The 20,409-nt window shown below is 43.6% G+C and overlaps 1 protein-coding gene across 1 annotated transcript in view; it reads right to left on the reverse strand.

The window, feature by feature from the left end:
• PREP (prolyl endopeptidase) overlaps positions 1-19,387 on the reverse strand; it is a 121,714-nt gene extending 102,327 nt beyond the window's left edge. Inside the window, exons 1-2 of the mRNA XM_024248748.3 lie at positions 18,606-19,387; positions 13,601-13,675 (exon numbers count right to left, since the gene is read on the reverse strand). Of these exons, the coding sequence (XP_024104516.1) occupies positions 13,601-13,675; positions 18,606-18,650 (120 nt within the window). The 5' untranslated portion in view covers positions 18,651-19,387. The remainder of the gene's footprint in view (positions 1-13,600; positions 13,676-18,605) is intronic.
• Between the last annotated feature and the right edge of the window lie 1,022 nt (positions 19,388-20,409).

A 20,409-nucleotide genomic window follows, 5' to 3' on the forward strand; every position in this document is an offset into this window, starting at 1 on the left:
AGCAGAGCAATGCTGCTTGATACCCAAAGTGTCAACTACAGATCAGTGTTGGCCTGAACTGTTTGCTACCAGCCCACAATGAGAAGAGTGTGGAAAACAAGAGTGAGTGCTGAAAACCTTTATGGCAATTTGACATTACTATGGCATCTTCATTACAGTTTGGGAAAACCTCAATCCACAAATGGTCTGGAAATTTATAAACCAGCCATTCCTTGCAGATCTTGAAAATCATTGGGAAAGAGGGCACCTAATTAAGCAGAGTGGTCACAAAAGCCCTTCTGAGGAGGTTTCAAATTGAGGACTGAGAGGGAGCAACCATGCAAGGTGGGGCAGAATGTTTCGGGCAGAGGAAACAGCAGGTATGGGAGTCCTGGCAGGGGGAATAGCTTGGCAGGTGTGAAGAAGAGTAAGGAGGTGAGTGAGGCTGGGAATGAGCTGACGCCAGAGGACCAGACATGAGCTACAGCAGACAGCACCTGGTGGGCAGATATGTTTCGATCTCTCATTGAAGTGCAAATAAGCCATGACTGGGTAAGGAGATTTACCTTTTTTGAAAGATTACCGTGCTTTGGACAGAGAACAGACTATAGGGGAGCAAAAGTGGAGAGAGACAGGCCAGTTAGGAGGCTGGGACAGTGGTTCGGGTGAGAGACAAGGCCGAGAGGAATGGCTGGTCTCTAAAACGGGCAGGAACAACCATTTTAATGGGAGTGGAAACAGAGAAAACGGGCACAGCACATGTTAGTTTGCAGTTTTGGTGGCTATTTCCCAGAGGGCCTCATCAGAACATTCTAGTCAGAGCCCTAAGAAGGATTCCACTCTGAGACCCCAGCATGCTGAGGGTCTTGGCTGGCCCCTGCACTTCCACTGAGGGATTCTCTAAGGAGGGTACCCTGAAGATGTCATTTCCCTGATCCTTCTGATTCGCATGAGGCTGCATTTAGGCCCACGGTGGGTCCAAGGGTCAGAGGCTGCTCAACAGATTGTTCAGTTCATTTTCCTTGGAAAAGCAGAATTGTGTTCTCCAGCTGTTTCTCTATTTTGCTTTGCTTCTTTTACATGTCTCATGGTATAATTACAACTACTGCAACATAATTCATCTCGCCCTGAAGCAGACACACTGGCTTTTCACATATAAAATTTTCATAAAACTGTTATGCCAGGCATAAAAATGCTACCAAATAATTCTAGGATTAGTACATCCAATTTTGTCACCTCCTACCCACAAATGTTAGCTAATTACTTTAAATAGACCATTAAAGACTGCACTCTTCCAAGTCAAATATCTAGACGTAAAACCAGAGTGTCCAAATTCCTAAAAGTCTCAAGTTTTTTCATAACACACATCTTTATAACTTGGGCAAATCCTTTTCGTGAAGGTGGTAGAAAATTTCTGTAAAGAAGCTTTGTTAAATTTAGGGTTACATAAATGCCAATAATATTTCTGATATTTTAACCAAGGAAATGCCTTCTTGGTCATTTACGTATTTAACAGGTAAATCTGAACACATTTTCCTAGCAAAGAGTAGCTGCTCAAAACTAAGAAATCTTACTTATATCTCATGTGCCTTGACTATTAGAAAGCTTAAAAGCAAAGCAAAGCTTCAGTTATGCAAGATCATTAAGTTCTAGAGATCTGCTGTACAACACTGTACCTATAGTTAGCAATACTATATTGTGCACAGAAAAATCTGTTACAAGGGTAGCTGTCATGTGAAGTGTTCTTACTGCAATTAAAAAAAGAAAAAGAAAAGCTATCTGCCAAGGGGTGCCTTAATTTGGGAGCTGAGATTCCTTTACTCCTAATGTCTTCAGAAAATTTTTTTCAAAGTGCCCTCATGTACTCTATTTTAATACACAAAATACTGCAGTCCTATGAAATAAGCCAGGCACAGAAAGATGTATACCTCATGCTCTCACTTATACGTTTTATTTAAAGGAGTCAAACTCACAGAAGCAGTAAAATGGTGTTTACCAGAGGCGGGGGTTGGGGGAGATGTTGGTAAAAGGACACAGAGTTTCAGTTAGACAGGAGAAATAAGTTCAAGAGATCTATTGTACAACATGGTAACTACCTGAAAATTGCTAAGAGGGATTTTAAGCATTCTCACCACACACACACACACACACACACACACACACACACACACAAAGTATGTGAGGTAATTACGCATATGTTAAATAGCTTGATTTAGCCATTTCACAATTTCTACATATATCAAAATAACGTGCTACACACCTAAATATATACAATTTTCACTTGTCAATTTAAAAAATTGACTTACGAAATACGGATATAGGCTCACTTACTGATTGCTCCACATCTGAATATATAATTCTAACTTTTCCCTTTCTAAATGGAAGTGTAAATTAAAAATACTGTTCACTGAAAAAAACTCATCTTTTTACAATTCTTACATAAATGAATAAAAATTATACCTAGAGTTACTCGTTAAATAAATATTTATACAAAACACTACAATGTGCACCATGGTGATTAACAAGATGAATGAAAGATAAAGATATGTGCTAGAGGAGAACAAATAAAGGGGAAGCTACTTCCAGGGCAGGGCAGGGTGGGCTGGGGCAAGTGCCATCGGCAGGCAGGCAAGCAAGATGACCAGGAGGGACTTCCAGGTAGAGACTGGCTCAGGCCCGGGTATCAACCTCCCGTCTTCTGAAATACCAATGAAAACTAAGAGTGGTGCTATCTACATCCCACAGGCTTTGAGGAGTATCTGCTACAAATAACAGATATAGGACTTGGTTAAGCAACTATCAGGGGCTTCTGGAGAAAGTGGCAAAAACCATAATCCCAGCCTAAGTGAAAGGCAGGGGCAGCACACTTGGATCCCCTCTCACTTTAGCAGAATTTGGAATTTGGAAATGACTCTCCAAGTACACGGACAGCCCTATCAAAAAGCAGCCAAGAGGCGCTCACCCTGAGGCTGTAGGACTTAGGGCCAGGAGGGCAGGACAGTCAAGGTAGGTCATGCCCAAAAGAGAATTAGATGCAGCTGCTTTTCAGGAAACACATTCAGAAATGGAAACTATAAAAGATTGGAATAATGTACTTTCCAAGGCTAATATCTATGCCAAGGAATCTCTACCATTAAAAAAAAAAAAAAAAAGAGTGCTCGTAATTTTCCAGGACTTACTCAATGTTTACAAAAATTAGCAGCCCATTAGACAACAAAGGGGGAAACTTAAGCCCCAGAAAGAAAAGCTTGTTTAGGTCACAGTTTGGACCACAACGCCATTAACCTCATCACATGAAGTGCTTTCTTTTTCTGGCCCACAAGCACCCCCCTACTCATTCTCAAGGTGGAGAAATATTCTAGTTCAATCAGTGAGAGCCCAAAATCTTTTGGGCTCAACTTTAACACAAAAAACCCAGAGTGGTCCCATCTTTTCTCTCTGGGACCATCTGCTCTTGAGTGAAAAGGGCTCATAGTAAGCTTCCAGCTGCACATGACCAGCAGACTAGGCGGGGCCTTCTAGAAGCCTGTCAGGCCTCTTTCCACCTCTCTGCTTGTCCCTGTGGGGGTAAATCAACTCGTTCCCTCACTGGGACTAGTTACTATCAATTAGGGAGGAAGCAGAAACCATCACTCTGACCTGATATTCAAGCCTTGTTCTCAATACTCATCATGACCAGGGAGCCATTCAAAACTGAAATTTTAACCCCATTAGGCTCCATTCTTTGGTGCATACTCTCCTGACCAAAAACCTGGTGAAGAGGTGATTTGCACCTCAAATCCAAACCTAACTAAATATCTGATCATAAGGACATTAAACACACTCATATCCTCCCTCTCCTGAATAATTCTGTATCAATGAGGAAATCCAAACTGTAACAACATTACTTAGAAAATACGAAGAAATAAGAAAAACAAGACTATCACACATTAAGTTTCGTGGGATGTGGCAAACACTGTTGGAGGTGACATCTATTTCTTTCTGGTGCTGTATGAAGTCCCACTGATAGCTGGGGAAAGGGTGTGACCGCTGCTGGCCAATCATAATGTCCTTCCCCCAGACCGGGGCTGGGCAGGACCTCAAGCAGGTGAGGCTGCGGCTGATCTCAGGGCTTGCTGGCATGACCCACACATCAGGGAGCCAGCCTCTTCCAGTCCTGCACTACTGAATTCAGGAGTGTACAGGAAGCAGGCTTGGGAGACTGAGTGCTCATGCTTGGTTATGCCAGGTACTGAAGGGCAGTGATCACACTGTGACTGATGAGGAACATCTGGCTGGAACGGTGACAGTTATACCTTTAGAAAGTTTGAGGTTTACCCTCTTTCTCCATCAGATCGTATCATCTGCAATTGAGCATTCTCAGTGAGGATTCTGGGTACTGTTCGCTTGAACCTCATCTGTCATAGATAATGTGACAGACACCTCTGTCTATATTCTAACTATGCTAACTCCCTTCCACGTTCTTTATATAAGTAAACCCTGTTCATTTTCATAAGCAAAGTCTTTCCATCAATTCTAACCCACAGGCAATAGTCAACAAAATAGTAATAGTAGTAAACCCAGGCAAAACAATCAGAATCCTTTTTTAGGGAAAGAGATGAGTATTTGAAGAGAGAAGTTATCTCAACTTAAGACACTTGGGGCTACAAGGACTGTGAGAAACCCAAAGAGACAAGACCCATCTTTCTCTACCACATAGGAGTGGCTGCTGGAAAAATAAAATTATCAGAGAAAAGCAGATGACCTAAGAGAAAAAGACAGGTTCCCAAAAATACCACATGCACTCCTGGATCAGACTGTGCCTAAAGGCACTTATACCCTGAACCCCAATAACGTGAGCCACTCAGCTCCTCTTTTTATGTGAGCTGGTCTGAGTTGGGATTCAGGTACCAGTAATAAAGTGTCCTGACTAACACAGCTTTCCTCGGAAGCCTCTAGTTTTCTGAACGAGATGAGACTGGATGACCATGAGCAGGCTGGAAAGAGGAGAGCTGACCAGAAGCTTGCTCCAGGGCTGGCTGGGGATGACTGAGCAAGTTCTCTACAATAAAGGTGTTTTATGAGAAAGAATAAACTTTAAGCATTAAAATAAAAAACTTTAAAATAACAAGAGAAAATAAGAAATCAATGAACTAGAAACTTTTAAGCATGAAACTTAGACTTCCTAGATCTGCTTTAAAAAAAAAAGAAAAAAAAGAAAAAAAAAAAAAAAGCACATTTAGCCAAAGCTCTGGCTAAACTAATCAAGCAAAGATGATGCTACAGATACTTAAATTTAGAAATTATAAACAAATATAACCATGGATTAGGAGAATAAAGTCATTTTAAAAGCATATTACACATAACTTCATGCTAGTAATTTTTAAATCTCAATGAGATGAATAATTTACTAAGAAATACAAAGGACTAAAATTGATCCAAAAAGAAAGCAGAACTGAACAGAGCAATGACTGTGAAACAAAATGGGGGGAAAAAACCCAAGAATTAATTGCAATAAAAGAACTTGTCCCAGATAACTCTAAGGATGAATTCTTTCAAATTATCAAAAACCATAATTTCCATACTATTTAAATGGCTCAATAACGAGTGCAATGGTGAGCATTTATTAAGCACTTACTATGTGCCTGCTACTTTGCTAAATGGCTCAAAAACAGTATCGTTTAATGTTAACAATTATATGAGGTGGTTTTCTCCAAATTACAAGTCAGAAAAATGAGGCTAAAAAACACAGCCAATTGTTGGACTGGGCGTGGTGGCTCACATCTGTAATCCCAGCACTTTGGGAGGCCAAGGCAGGCAGATCACAAGGTCAGGAGATTGAGACCAGCCTGGCCAATATGGTGAAACCCCGCCTGTACTAAAAATACAAAAATTAGCTGGGTGTGGTGGCGCATGCCTGTAATCCCAGCTACTCGGGAGGCTGAGGCAGGAGAATCGCTTGAACCAGGGAGTCAGAGATTGCAGTGAGCCGAGATCGCACCATTGCACTCCAGCCTGGTGACAGAGCAAGACTCCATCTCAAAGAAAGAAAGAAAAAAAAACCAACATGACCAATGTCTAATAAAATTATGGAGCTAAGATTCAATCCTGCCTTTCTACCTCTAAAGTTGCTCATTTAACAACTATACACACTGCCTTCCTATGAACGGGCAGAGGTTCCAACATTGCTAAGGGTTCTCATTAGTTGCTAGAGGGAGCAGAGTAAAAAGAAAAGTCTGGAAGAAAAGAGACAAGTTAGGAAGTTATTGAACATCTAGCTCAGTGGCAATGTATGCAGGACCCAGGGAGGTGTTAGCATGGACAAGAGCAAGTAGAAAGTTATGAGATTTTATGGAGGTACAACTGGAGCTCCAGGGAGTCATGTATATGATTAAACGAAGAGCTGATTCAAATGGTCAGAGTATCTGGAAGAGTCTCAGAAATTTCGTCACATGCCTTGATTTCCCCCAATGAGAAAAACTGGAACCATTAACACTAATTTACAAAGATGCTATAAACAACAGTGAGGCATCTATTAGAACTTAGCTGCTTATGAATAGGCCCTAAAAAAAATGAAAGGTATTATAATTGTTCTTTAATCAAGTAATCTAAGTATTCCCTAGGGCAGTTTTCCCAAACTTTTCTGGGTCTGAAGAATTACCTGAGGGTGAGGAGTGGGGCTCTTGGAAAACAGATTTATACTGAAATCCAATGCTCCAGACTGAAGCTTCAGCATTTGTATTTTTAACAAGTGCCCGGGTGATTTTTATGGCTAAGCACTTTCTCCCCTGAACATGGCAGAATGAGATGGTGAATTAGGCACCTAAACATGGTGGGGGAAAAAAAGAAGTTAAGGCCGGGCGCGGTGTTTCATGCCTGTAATCCCAACACTTTGGGAGGCCAAGGTGGGCGGATCACTTGAAGTCAAGAGTTTGAGACCAGCTTGGCCAACACGGTGAAACCCTGTCTCTACTAAAAATACAAAAATTAGCCAGGTGTGGTGGCGGATGCCTGTAGTCCCACCTACTCATGCTACTCAGGAGGCTGAGACATGAGAATTGCTTGAACTCGCCAGGTGAAGGTTGCAGTGGAGATCTGCACTGCACTCCGGCCTGGGTGACAGAGCAAGCCTCCATCTTAAAAAACAAAACAAAACAAAAAAGAAGTTGAGAGAAATCAGTTATCGTAGTTCTTTAGATGTTCACTTTTCAACAGCTGTTTTCCCAAAAATACCGTATCTGATGCCAGCATTTTTCACTGAAAAACTGCAGATGACTAAAACCAAAGCTGAGTAACTGGTTACAGAGACAACAGTAACATTAAATGTATACAAGTACTTGAAACAATTCATCAATGATTTAGGGTGTGCTTTTCTAAAATGGAGCTTTCCCTGATAGCGAACCAATGGGGCTGGAGTCTTAGCCTCTACAACAGGAGTGTCCAGTCTTTTGGCTTTCCCGGGCCGCACTGGAAGAAGAATTGTCACAGGCCACACATAAAATACACTAATACTAATGATAGCTGATGAGCTTAAAAAAAAAACAAAAGAAAAAGAAAGAAAAAGAAAAAGTCGCAAAAAAAAAATCTCATGTTTTAAGAGTCTACGAATTTGTGTTGGGCCACATTCAAAGCCATCCTGGGCCACATGCAGCCGGTGGGCCACAGGCTAGACAAGCTTGCGCTACAAGATGTGGCTTGGCCTCCTTTCTGCTCCAGTCTCTAGCAGCTCAGAGATCAAGTGGCATGCCCATCTTCAATCTCTGGTCCTCCCAAGCTACAAGGCAAATTGCATGCTGGTATGGGCATTTGTCTTACTTATGACACCGCATCCCCCTTATTTAACCCAATACTCAGCACAGTGGGCACCTAGATAAACTAAGGAGAGAGGAGGAAAGGTGAAGAAGTAGGAGGAAATTAAGCACATATGGAGAAAAGAGAGAGAATGAAACCTGCAGGCATGTGGCATTGGGGTAGCCAGCATCCATGCTCCCTCCACAGTGCCCTCTCTTCTAAGTGGAGCAGGTAGCTCTGCTGCCACTACAGAAGCCAAAGAGGGTCCCTGGGGCTTCTACCAAATCTCTTCTCTTACTGCTGCAATACAGCCAAGTGGCGAGCACACACCCACAGCTTGGCCACGTAGTGGCCAGATGGGGAAAGGCAATCAGACAGATCAGTCCCTGCTCACCTAGCTCAGCACCAGTTCTTCCAGAGGCTGCCTCTGGATCCGGGCTAGGGAAAGCACATGATCCAGGCAGACCTAGGCTAGACCGACACTGAAACTGACACCAGAAAGAACAGAAACTCCTCATGCTACGCACTTTTAAGGTTAACCCCAGAGACCAAAAACAAAAGCAATCAAGACTCCTTCTGTTGGGATACCATCACCAGAAAAAGAGACAGCAGGCTGAATGACTGGAGATCACTGAAGCCATAGCAATGCTGGGTGAAAAGCGACATTCCTGCCTGCTCAGAGCCTGGCCCTTGGTCCATTCCAAGCTGCCTTCATATCCTTGCCATAAATGCCCCATTTGCCTAACTTGCCCAGAATCAGTTTTTGCCGCTTGCATCAAAAACCCTATTACAGAAAGCAAGAGAAAGGAGATGGGGGGTGGGGGTGGGGAGAAAAGGGAATGTAGTGATTAGGAGTAGCCCAGTACCAGCAACTTCCTCATACTTTTGACAATTATCCCTTCTGGAGATCAGAAGAAAGGTGTTCCCTAAATACATATTTCACTTGTGAATTTTTGAGAAGTATGTTTACAAACTGTAATAAAGCTAAACATTCCCACAGAAGGTAGTAAGACTTTTAAGACCTTAGAAGTCTTAGAGACTGAGATAATATGTGGTAAAATAGTTACTAAACACATTTCCCACATCTACTACAGCAGGGATACATACAGCAGTAATTCTCAATCCAGGCCCTTATATGGGACATGAATGAATGGTTAGAAGGCGTCTCACAGGCCAGCTTTGCCAGTGGGGTTCACAAGGTATCAATTTAAAAGACGCTACTTTAAGGCTACTGCCTTTAAGTAATCTTTGGCCTTGTTTCATCACTACACTTGAGAACAATAAAACCACACTTACAAGTCACAGTTCCAATGAAAAAACAATGTTCAGAATGTATCTTTTCATGAAAAATCTAGAATTCAAAAGGAAAATCAGCTTAGTTTTGTGGATAAAAATAAAAAGAGGCAAGAGTCTTTAAAGTCAAACATTCTGACTAAGCAATTAGGAGACCAGAGTCAGAAAGTATGTACCCTGATACATGGAAGCTGCAATGCCCAAGCAGCACCGTCTTCGTTTGACTGGAGCTTTGCTGTATATAGATTTTTACATACATTTTCTCACTTGGGTGTTGTTATAACAGGGAGCTAAATTAATGAATATTACTTTAACTCTTTATAGATGAAGAAAATGAATACTAGACCAGGTAGTATTCATGACCACTTGCTATGGTCATAGAACAAGAAAACAGAAGACCAAAGACTGCAATTTGTATCTTCTGACTTCTGGTACCATCCAGCAAATACTTCATTCCTCATACTGCCTTGCAACAGAAGCAACATCAGAAATGCCTGCCAACTCACAGAATGAAGGAATTATCCAAACAGATATCCCAGTTTTCAAAGAACACTGTACACCAAAGTGTTCTTTGGTGTACAAAGAACTTTGAAAACTTTATAAAGTTTTCAAAGAACACTGTACACCAAAACCAGCCTTTTATACCTGTAATTTCTGGGGATCAACAGCTCCATCAGTAAACTTTAACTGCTGGCTTTTGGCTTAGAGACATTTAACTAACCCCTCACGTACTGCAATTTCCTGGGAGCAAGCTTCCACCCCAATGGCTCTCCTTTAGCCTGAAAACGTAGTGGCCAGATGGGGAAAGGCAATCAGACAGATCAGTCTCTGCTCACCTAGCTCAGCACTAGTTCTTCCAGAGGCTGCCTCTGGATCCGCGCTAGGGAAAGCACATGATCCAGGCAGACCTAGGCTTGACCAACACCGAAACTGACACCAGAAAGAACAGAAACTCCTCATGCTACGCACTTTTAAGGTTAACCCCAGAGACCAAAAACAAAAGCAAGCAAGCAAAGAAACAAACAAACAAAAAGACTTCGGGACAGACAATGAAGGGCACCTGGGAAAGCAGACGTTTTCCTACACAAACTTTGTTCTCCGCTGATCTCTGTGACACTAAAATACCTACATAGAAATCCTAGGATTTAAATATCCTAGAGATGATCAGAAGTCCTTTAAGGTTTAAATCTTTCCTGCCAAGGAAAGAAACAGTACTGAAACAGGCGGAGAAGGTGGTGACATTTCCAGGATTCTTATCCTACAATCCTGAAGGATTTCTGTTCTAATTGCCATAGCCCCTTAATCAGCAGGTGTAATGGGGTCACTTCCAACTAGTCAGTGAGAGAATGGAAAGTGGGAACTCACATGTCCCAGAAAAGAAATCTACATTTATATTCCTTTCATCCTCTCTGAAACAAATTGTTATTTTATCTTATTTTTCAGAAGGAACGAATATAAATAAAAATACTTTTTTCCAATCCTGTTAGAGTTCTCTTCTCAAGGTCTGTGAAGGAAATGGAGTTGTTGTGACTCTCATTTTGCCCAGGGCGGCACTCAGGGAGAATAAAAAGTTATTAGATAAATGCCACTGATATTCTACATTTAGCTAACTCATGTGCCCAAGCTCCAGGACAGTTCTGTGAAAGCCAGACCTGACAATCAGTTACAGTTAAGGCAGCTACCCCTTGAAAGGTGTAAATTTTTCTTTTCTTTGTGTATTTCTTCTTCAGCAACTCAGTAACAACTTCTAGAACATTCAGCTAAAAGGGTGAAGACACAATAAGATGGAGTAAGATGGGGAGACTGAGATTACAAGAATATTGCTTCTACCTGGACCCCTGGGTTGCAAAACCAAGCCAGAAAAGTAAAGAGAAGAAAGTATCACTATCAGGAAGGGGAGCAAATTATGCAATATAGACTACCTGGCACCACATGGGTAAAGAGGCCAGGAAGAATAAATGCTAATTTAGCATTCCCCCAGCGATCGGAGAGATGCTGCCTCCATGACGAAAGCAATGTAAAAAAGCAGGGCTGACGGAAGAGCATTCTCCTTGCCTGCATATCCCAACTATACAATTTGCCCTGGACATGAGGTCCATCTCCCTAGTGAGGAATATACGCTGATTTATCTAAGTCTCTGGTTTTATACACACACACACACACACACACACTTTTTTTTTTTTTTTAATTAAGAGAATTAAATGAAACAGGGTATGCAGAACTCCCGGTAAAGTGCCTGGCACACAGTAAGCATCCAAGAAATGTATACCACAAAAACAGTGTATACTCCAATGTCTTAGTTTCTATCAAGTGCTGACTATAAGATCATTAATTAGCAGTTTCATCCACTAATTGGAAGCTTGATATCCACTAATAAGTGGCTTGTCATCCACGAACCTGTCATTATCAACTAAGGAACAGCAAGGTATACATTCACTAACAGATAAAACCTGGGTCATTTCGACAGTGCTAAATCACTCAATCACCATCAAAGGCTGTAGAAATCCAGGTTATAGCTGATACTTCAGGTGAAGAAATCATCAGGTCCTTAGGGACAGTTTTCCAAGAGATGCACAGGAACTTCATCCTTTCCCTGGTGCTTTCTAGCCAGTACAGGTTATGCAGGTGCGTGTGACTCTCCACTCCCAGACCCAATCCCTCTGTCTCAGTCAGCCCAGTGTTGAACAATCAAGGTAATCTATGGCAGGGATGAAGTGGGGAGGTAACCCCACACCTGTTCTCTGTCCCCTCAGACTTACCTGCAGAGCTACAGCCTTCACCATTCCTAAAGATACTCAGGTGTTTCTCACTTTGGAATTTCTGCCCATCCACTACTATAACCCAGTGCTTCTGGAAAGAAAAATTAAACCCCAAATATCAACGATTCTCATCCATGAGATCTTTGTCTTTCTTGAAGGGAGTTAGAGAAAGAATGTAGGATTGCAGATAAAAGTAAAAACCATTAGGAAATCTCAAAATAGCAGTGTGCTTACTTTAGGGACAAGGGATAAAAAGAAGTCATAAGAGCTTTGTAGTGGGCAAAGGAGAGACACTACTCACAAAGAACAGGTGAGGATGGCAGAAAGCAGGTGAGCCAGTGCTTGAGACTAAAGGAAGAAAGAGATGATCATGTGGTTTACTCCCCTGCCTCTACTTTCTCTCTTTTCTCCATAAACCACCATGCTCTGGCTAAGCTCTTCACTCTATCCCTTTCCTTGTCCCAGTGGTGAGACGGGCAATTCTACATCAGGAAGGGATGCTTTCCTGGCAAATCTGAATTCAGGTCTCCAGAGAACACTGGTATATACGGTGGCAAGGGACCGCGAGAAACAGGCGGAGTTAAGACACAGGCGTTTGAAGACTGGCCTGAAAAACTACTTAGAGTGCCATTTAACATTTTTTTTTTTTAAACGGGAAACGTACCCTGTGACTCTAAAGAAGCTCGAATAAATTTCGGGATGCTGAACATATTAGAAACTGTAAATATGTACTAAGTATTATGTACTATGGTTATAAATAGAAGAATCAAAGAACTTAAGATGAACTTGAAAAACACATTCCCCCAACCAAGCAAACTTAATTAACTACAGAAAGTATACATAAATGGGCTGGGCGCGATGGTGCACACTTGTAATCCCAACACTTTGGGAGGCCGAGGCGGGAGGATCACTTGAGGCCAGGAGTTCGGGACCAGCCTGGCCAACATGGTGAAACCCCCGTCTCTACTAAAAATACAAAAACTAGCCGAGTGTGGCGGCACATGCCTGTAATCCCAGCTACTCGGGAGGCTGAGGTACAAGAATTGCTTGAACCCAGGAGGCAGAGGTTGCAGTAAGCCAAGATCGCACCAGTGCCCTACAGCCTGGGTGACAGAGTAAGGGTCTGTCCACAAAAAAAAAAAAAAAAAAGTATACATAAGTGACAAGTCCTAGGCACTCCAAAAGGGGAAAAATATCTGTGGGACACGGGACTTAGGGCCACCTTCATTACTGAATGGACTTCAGCAGGATCCTTGAAGTACTGTTTCTCCAAAAGAATATGAAAGCTTTATGTTTTCAGGGCAGAAAATGCTCCCCTCTGCCCCTTCACTACTTAGCTTTTGTTTCATTGTTGTTGTGTTGACATCAATAAGCAATTTAAGGACAGTGTTCAGTTTTCAAGACCTAATATTCATTTCATATACAAGATTTCCTTTTCTTTGGAAAAAAATATTTAGGCAATTTTTTCCTTTAACATCATTTCTATCTAGGTTTTCGTTTTTTCTTTTGGCAAAAATCAGTTTTCTTTCTGATATTTTCATTTAAAATAGCTCATCAGTGTCACTATGAACCATAAACATCATCTGAAACACTCACATGATTTTCTCTGGGACTAAGCCATGCTTTTGTCTTTTTCCCATAAATCATTTGACAAAAAGTAGTGGTAACAACAGGTATACTCACCATCCCATGGCAGAAAACACAGGAGAACACCAGAAAGGAAAAGCTATAGTTACTGACATTTAGAGTTTGGTGCTAGCTACTAAGGCTGCCTTCTCTTTAATTAGAAACCAAATTACCTTAGTCTGTTCACTGTCGGGGTCTTCAAGCCAGGCGTAAGGGTCACAAATTTTATGACCATGATAATCCTGTACCTGTAAAAAACAAAATGAGTTATTAGATAATTACTCTCTAACCCCAATTAAAACTGGTATTTTTTTTAATGTAATGGAGAAATAGGCAAGGGATGGACAAAAATACTAATTGGCTCACTGACAACGTGTCTGCCCAAATTACCACATGAACCAAAGTTGGCAGGTTCTCAAAGGTGTCAAGTCACCCTTCATGAAAAGAATGTTTTAGCTAGAGAGGAAAGAAAGATGAAAGGTCAGAACAGGAAACCGCTCTGTCCCTACAACACAAAACAAAGACCTGCCACTGTGCTAAAGAAACTTGAAAACGTGCTGTCAGCAGCCAAGCAGAGAATGACACAATACAGTGGACAATACAGTGGGCACACAAGAAGGGCACGTCAGGGAGGGGGCTAACACACACGCGCTCATTCTCCTGTTCCTGAGCTTCCCAATGATTAGAAAATCTCCCTGCAATATAGCCCAGGTTTGCTTTTATGTCTAAACTGCCAAAAAGCAAGTTACTAATATGTAGTATAATGATTCTAATTGACGTAAGTTCAAAAAGCTGACTTAAATGCCATAGCAAAACATTTTAAAACTAATGCCTTTCTTCCTTTTTATTTATTGTTATGAAATGCTTTTTTCCACTGTTTACAAAAAGAAGGTGCAAAAGCATCACCCATTCAGGTTACCATGATATTGGAAGAAATAAAACTGCTTAGTGTAAGTAGAACCTGGCTGAAGGAAGCTTTCTGGAGCTTCTAAGGCCTGGCCTTAGAAGCCACTTGAAGGCATTTGAAGGAGCAAGTAGAAGCAGTTTTCACCACTCCTCAAGTGATTATGCCAAAAGAAATTATCCAGCAGTAAAAATCATTACAAAATCTCTCCACCCGATACCATCAAGATCAACCCCATTAGGACAGAGTGCAGTGGCTCACAGCCATAATCCCAGCACTTTGGGAGACTAAGGTGGGTGGATCACCTGAGGTCAGGAGTTCAAGACCAGCCTGGCCAACATGGTGAAATCCTGTCTCTACTCAAAATTTAAAAATTAGCCGGGCATGGTGGCAGGTGCTGTAATCTCAGCTACTCGGGAGGCTGAGGCAGGAGAGTCTCCTGAACCCAGGAGGCAGAGGTTGCAGTGAGCTGAGACCACGCCATTGCACTCCAGCCCGGGCAACACAGCAAGACTCCATCTCAAAAAAAAAAAAAAAAAAAAAAAAAAAGATTAACCCCATTAATAAAACCACACTGACAATGTCTTGCCAATCAAGTCTCTGAACCACTCCAACATTCTAGTTAAGGCTTCTTGTATAAAGCTGTTGGGAAGACTACCTTTATCTCAGATGAATTTTTAATCTGTCTCCTTGCTTTGTTCTATAATGCCAGAAGGTAAGGGCTATTCCCTAAAGAAAACCTAGTGCTGCTCTAGTGCCAGTGTGGCGCTGGCTGTGTGAGAACAATCTCCCTGGCCCTTACAACACCTGGCTCTCCACATCTGTCCTTGTCTGATGCCAGGTGAAAGAACTCCTGGGGAAATGCACAACTGGATAAATGGGCAGGTAAGCCAGAACACTCTGTGTATATTTTCATTAAACAACTGACTGAGCAAGGGACATAAAAACAAGAGCAAGGAACATAAAACCCAACTAAAGCCTCTCCTGATGGGTCTTCATAAAGTTACCAATTTTCAATTCTGACCTCTCTAAATTTTGGCAGATTGTCACCACCGAACAACAGCTTTTTATCTTTTCTTCTCATCTGCAAGTCTTTTACATTTCACACACCTTGAAGTGGTTATAAAATAGGCTTAAAATAACAATCTTCTTTTCCTAGCATTAAGAAATCAGAACATTTTGAATTGTAAAGCATCTTTCAATCATACACTTCTAGGAGCAACAGCAGGGACAAGGTTGGGTAACATGCCCAGAACCATACCAAGTTCAGAACCAGACCTGGGACTAAAGCAGTCAGCCCACCCTTTTCCCCAAACACTCATCAGAGGGGCCAGAATAGACACTTAAAAAATGTTCCTGGATTATGTTAGTAAATTCAGGCATATCTAGAAATTTACACCAAGCAGCCTTATCTGCCCAGAGCGGGCACCATCATCTACAGCAGATGGAAGTTATTGATCAGATATTTTTAACTAGGACAAGAAACTGATTCTCTCTAGGACAATTCCATAGTTAATCCCAGGAGCCACAACTCCCCACTTCCAATTTTTTCTAAGACCATACCCTACAAATGAGGTGGATGTGTCTTATAGCCACTTCCCTTGAATCAAATTCTTCCACCTGATTTAAGTTTGCTAATCATTCTTGATCTCCCCAAGAGGCTTTAAAAATAGAGCCCTGATAAGGTACTGTACTACTTAATCCTGTTCGAGATTTTACTTGTACTGTTCAACAACTCACCCACTGCCTTCAGGATAAAGTGCAGACTCGTACACACAGCAGGTAGGACCCATCAAACCTGCCAGCCCCATGCAAATTTATCTATCTGTTGATGGTCTGTTCAGAATCCCCTTCTTGCCACCCTACAAACAAATGCAATTCCACAACCATCCAGGCCTGCATAGCTATGGCTTTATTTTAGTCACAGGATCAGGAATGTCCTTTGTCCCTTACCCAACTGGTCAACTTCCAGACTCAATTCACATAATACCTCCTCCTCCTCCTGATGGAAATTAGTCCCATCCTCTTCTGTGTTCTTCTCTCACCCTAAATCCTCTTCTATCAGAGTGTGAGTCCCCTGTGACAGGCCTGAATTTCCTGATAGCAACTCTCTTAAGCAGTGGTTGATGGTATTGCACAAGAAGCGTCATGGCTTCCAAATTTCTGCCCAAAAAGGCAGAACTCACCAAAATGGTTTCAATGCTCCAACGCTTTCAGCAGGAGAGTACTGAGCATGTGGCTGAAGGTGCTCAAGTGAAAGAGACAGAGAGCTACTGCAATCCCCAGCTCATGCTGGGGAGAAACAAACCCATCCTAGAAATCAAAGGCTATCATTTAAGCAAATACCTAAGTCAAGCCTAGGGCTTAGTAACCAAAACCTTAATGCAAAAAAAAAAAAAAAAAAAAAAAAGATACTCCACCGTAAGCTATCAAGGAGCCACAGAACAGGATCCAGACTGGGCCAGAACTACATTCCCTTGGCCACGAGGCTTAGAGTTATCATGAGTTGCTTAATGAGAAGGAACTGGAGTGTATTAAAATCCACAGTATACCCTTCCGAGTTGTTTATAATCTTTTAGATGTCTTCATAAAATCCCCACTTAAACCTCTCATGAACTATCAAACATAGATAAATAAACTGTAGGATTTAGGAACCCAGAGTGGTGAAAAACTAACAAGTAACTCTAAAAACAAACTTAAAACTGCACTTATCAAACCACAGAATGGGTAATTCTTTATATTCTGATCCTCAAGAACCAGAACCAAGATAGTCACCTGGCTTCCCATTACTAGTCCGGAACACTGCAGAGCTAGACTGTCATGTGAATGAATGAATGAATGAATGACAACATTCCTACTGCAGAAGCAAGTAAGCCCTATGGTCAGTCCAAATATTTCTCATATGAGAAAAAAGGCCCATAACAGGTAAAAGAGCTGCTAAAAGTCACCTAACTAGTGAATGACAGAACCAGAACTAGCGCTCTGGTCTTTTCGTTTAGTCCAGCCTCTTTCTCCATTCCAGCAGGATCACTTTACTCCCATATTCAAAGGAAACAACCCTTTAAACCACAGGAATAGAGCTTCTTGAGCTGTTAGGGTAAATTTAATAAGCAAGCAGCTGAGCAGACTGAGAAAACATGGTTACCAGATGGCCACTGGTCAAAGAAACCATGAATGAATGCATCAGTGTCACTTGGAAGTCTTAATTTAAAACAGTATGTCTTTTACTCTAAAGCGTCAGCACCCTTTACCCCAATGTAACACGTGCTTTAAAGTAAACACTTTCTGGCATAAATTGGGAAAGTAAACAGAAAAACATTAAAACTGTATCACACAAATATATACTTATTTTGATTATATTTTAAGTAATCTGAGAAACGTAGCTATTAGTAAGAGAATCATGGCCACAACATGTGGATGCAATCCAGTTCCTAATTCACGTTTACACAAAAAAGGTGTCTGCCCAGAATTCCGCCTACTGGATCTCAACAGTTACCCTGAGTTCATCTGCAGCTTAGGCAAATGGTGGTCAACTCCGCCACTAGACAAAACTTACTCATTCTGAAAAAGGTCAACCCCTCTCCCTTCTAAGACCTCCTCTCACCCTCTCTCAACTCCTTTTCTTGTTTAAGAAAACATGGATCAGCATGGCCACACTATGGGGTCACTGCTCCGCCTTCCCCATTTCTGTCCGGGTCTCTGGCATCCCCAGGCCCCAGTGCGCCTCATCCGACCTGGGACAGGGTAGGCGCTCAACATACCTTTTAAAATCGAACGAATATGCTTCAACTCTAAGGACTTTAAAGTGTAAGTTTTAAAAGTTTGTCTTCGTTTTTAAATGTGACATCACACACACACACACACACAAACACACACACACACCCCCACACCCCAGCGGACACCTTCTCCTACCACCATATTTAAGCAAGAGGCTTCGCCAGTCAAAAAAGCAGTGACACCGTCTGTCTTTCCACTCCCTGAAGACACCCATTCCTACCCAGGCGTCTGCCCTTGACCCCATTGATTCTAGGAAGCGGCCGGGCGGGGCTGCCCACAGGCTCCGCCGCCAGCACTAGCAGAGTGACTGCCCGCGGGACCCCAGCGCTGTAGAGGAGCCCCGCGTCCCCGGCCCAATTCTCCCAAACAAAGGCCGAGGGGGAGGGGAGGGACGCGGGGGTCGAGGGCCTACAGGGACAGGGGCTGCGGGTGCCACGGGTCAGGCAGGCTGGGCACCTTTGCCCGGGAGCCCTGTGGGCGGGGGCAGGGGTACTTACGGCGGTCTCGTCGCGGTACACGTCGGGGTACTGAAGGGACAGCATGGCCGGGGACAGGCAGGGGGCAGCGTGGAGGGGCGCGGGCTCCAGGAGCAGACCTGAGCGAGCCGGGCTGGCCGCGAGACGCGGCTGCGGCGCAGGCAGCTGCGGGGCGGACGGCGGCAGCGGGCGGCCGGCTCACGGCCAGAGCTAGCACAAACGGACTGGCGGCGCGGCGGCGAGGACGTGCAGAAAGCAGGAAGCCGCTGTCTGCGAGGCCGGGAGCCCCTCCCCGGCGGGCGGGCCCGGCGGCGGCGGCGGCGGCAAGAGGGAGCGGGCGGCACCGAGCGTGCGCCAAGTCCGGCGCACAGCTCCCTCTGCAGGAGCGCCGGCCGCGCCCGAGCCGCCCGGTGCACGGAGGAGCACGGCGGCTACGCGCTTGCCCACGCCCGGCCGCCCGCGTGGCCTCTGCGCCGGGGACACGTCCTTCCACCGAGGCCGGGGCCCCGCGCCTTCCCCAGCGCCCTGCCTCGCTTTGGCCGCGCTCGCAGGACTGCCTGTAGGAGAGTGAAGCCCCAGGGTTTCCTTGCTGATGGAGTCCCCCACTTTCCCAGCCTTCCTGTTCCCGGGCTGGTTACGGCGGCGAAGGGAGACCTTGCCTCTCCCCAGTCTTGGAAGCAGAGGGCTGGAGGTGGCCTTACGTCCACTGCCTGCGACTCTGGACTTGAAGGGAAGAAGTAATCGATCATGATGACCGTGAAAGAAACACGTCTCCCTTCATCCCAGGACCCCTGGTGGACACTGGGTGGTTTAGCATCCGGACTGTGGAGATGCTTTGGAGGTGTTGGCAGGACAACGGCTGAGCCCTTATTTGATATTTACCGATTGAGAAAGGACCAAGATTAAGAGGCCTGGGACTCATCAGGGGTATTTTATTTATCCTGCCTGTTCCTCATTTCCCCTCCTGCTGTCATGCTTGTTTATTGAGCACCTACTGTTTATGGGAAAAAAAGATACTAGACAAGATGCTTGACCTCAAACCCATGAAAATTTAATAGTTGCATGTCATCATCCTTGGGCTAGCAGTGGCATGTGTTCTGGTCTTGCTTCCTGGACCACCCAGAAGAGACTTTATAGCCCCAGCCATCAGGGGTATAGTGTGAGCCCACTGTGTTTTCTATCCCTGCCTTCCAAAAAGTCCTGGAAGAAAGAATAGGTGTGACCAGAAAGTCCTTCACGTCCTGAATCTAAGTGATATGGTAACTATTATAAACTTGTGTCCTCCATCTCTTTTGTGATATGGTCCCAATTCCATGCCTCACCCTTAGTTCACCATTTCTGTTCATAGTGATGTGTCATAATCATTTTCTGCATCTGATCCCGGATACCCTCTCCTTGGGCAATCTGAGAATCCTCAATTCTGGGAGAACGCACGCTATTGATAACAAACTTTGTGCAAACACGGGGGCATAGCCCACTACAGCCCAGAAGTCCTAATTCCAGACCCCACCTCGTGCCTTCCCTGGCTGTCACCTGACGCAGGGACTGGCAGGCATTGTCTCCTCCTTCTGCCACTGTGAGGGATTTTTAAAGAGCAACCCAGGAGCACTTGACCCAGCAGACCCCCTAATGATAATGTTAATGCTTATTGGTGTTTTTTTTCAGTGTATCAGGAAACTATCTAGAACTAATATCCCGATTTTATAGTTAAGGAAATCTGGGGCTCACTTTTGCCCAGGACTTCACAAAAAGTGAAAAAGTAGAGCCAGGATTCAAACCTAGGTCTCTCCAATACCAATGCTCGTTCTTAACCACTCTGACGGCC

Source organism: Pongo abelii, chromosome 5 (genome assembly GCF_028885655.2).
Source record: "Pongo abelii isolate AG06213 chromosome 5, NHGRI_mPonAbe1-v2.0_pri, whole genome shotgun sequence".
NCBI lineage: Eukaryota > Metazoa > Chordata > Mammalia > Primates > Hominidae > Pongo > Pongo abelii.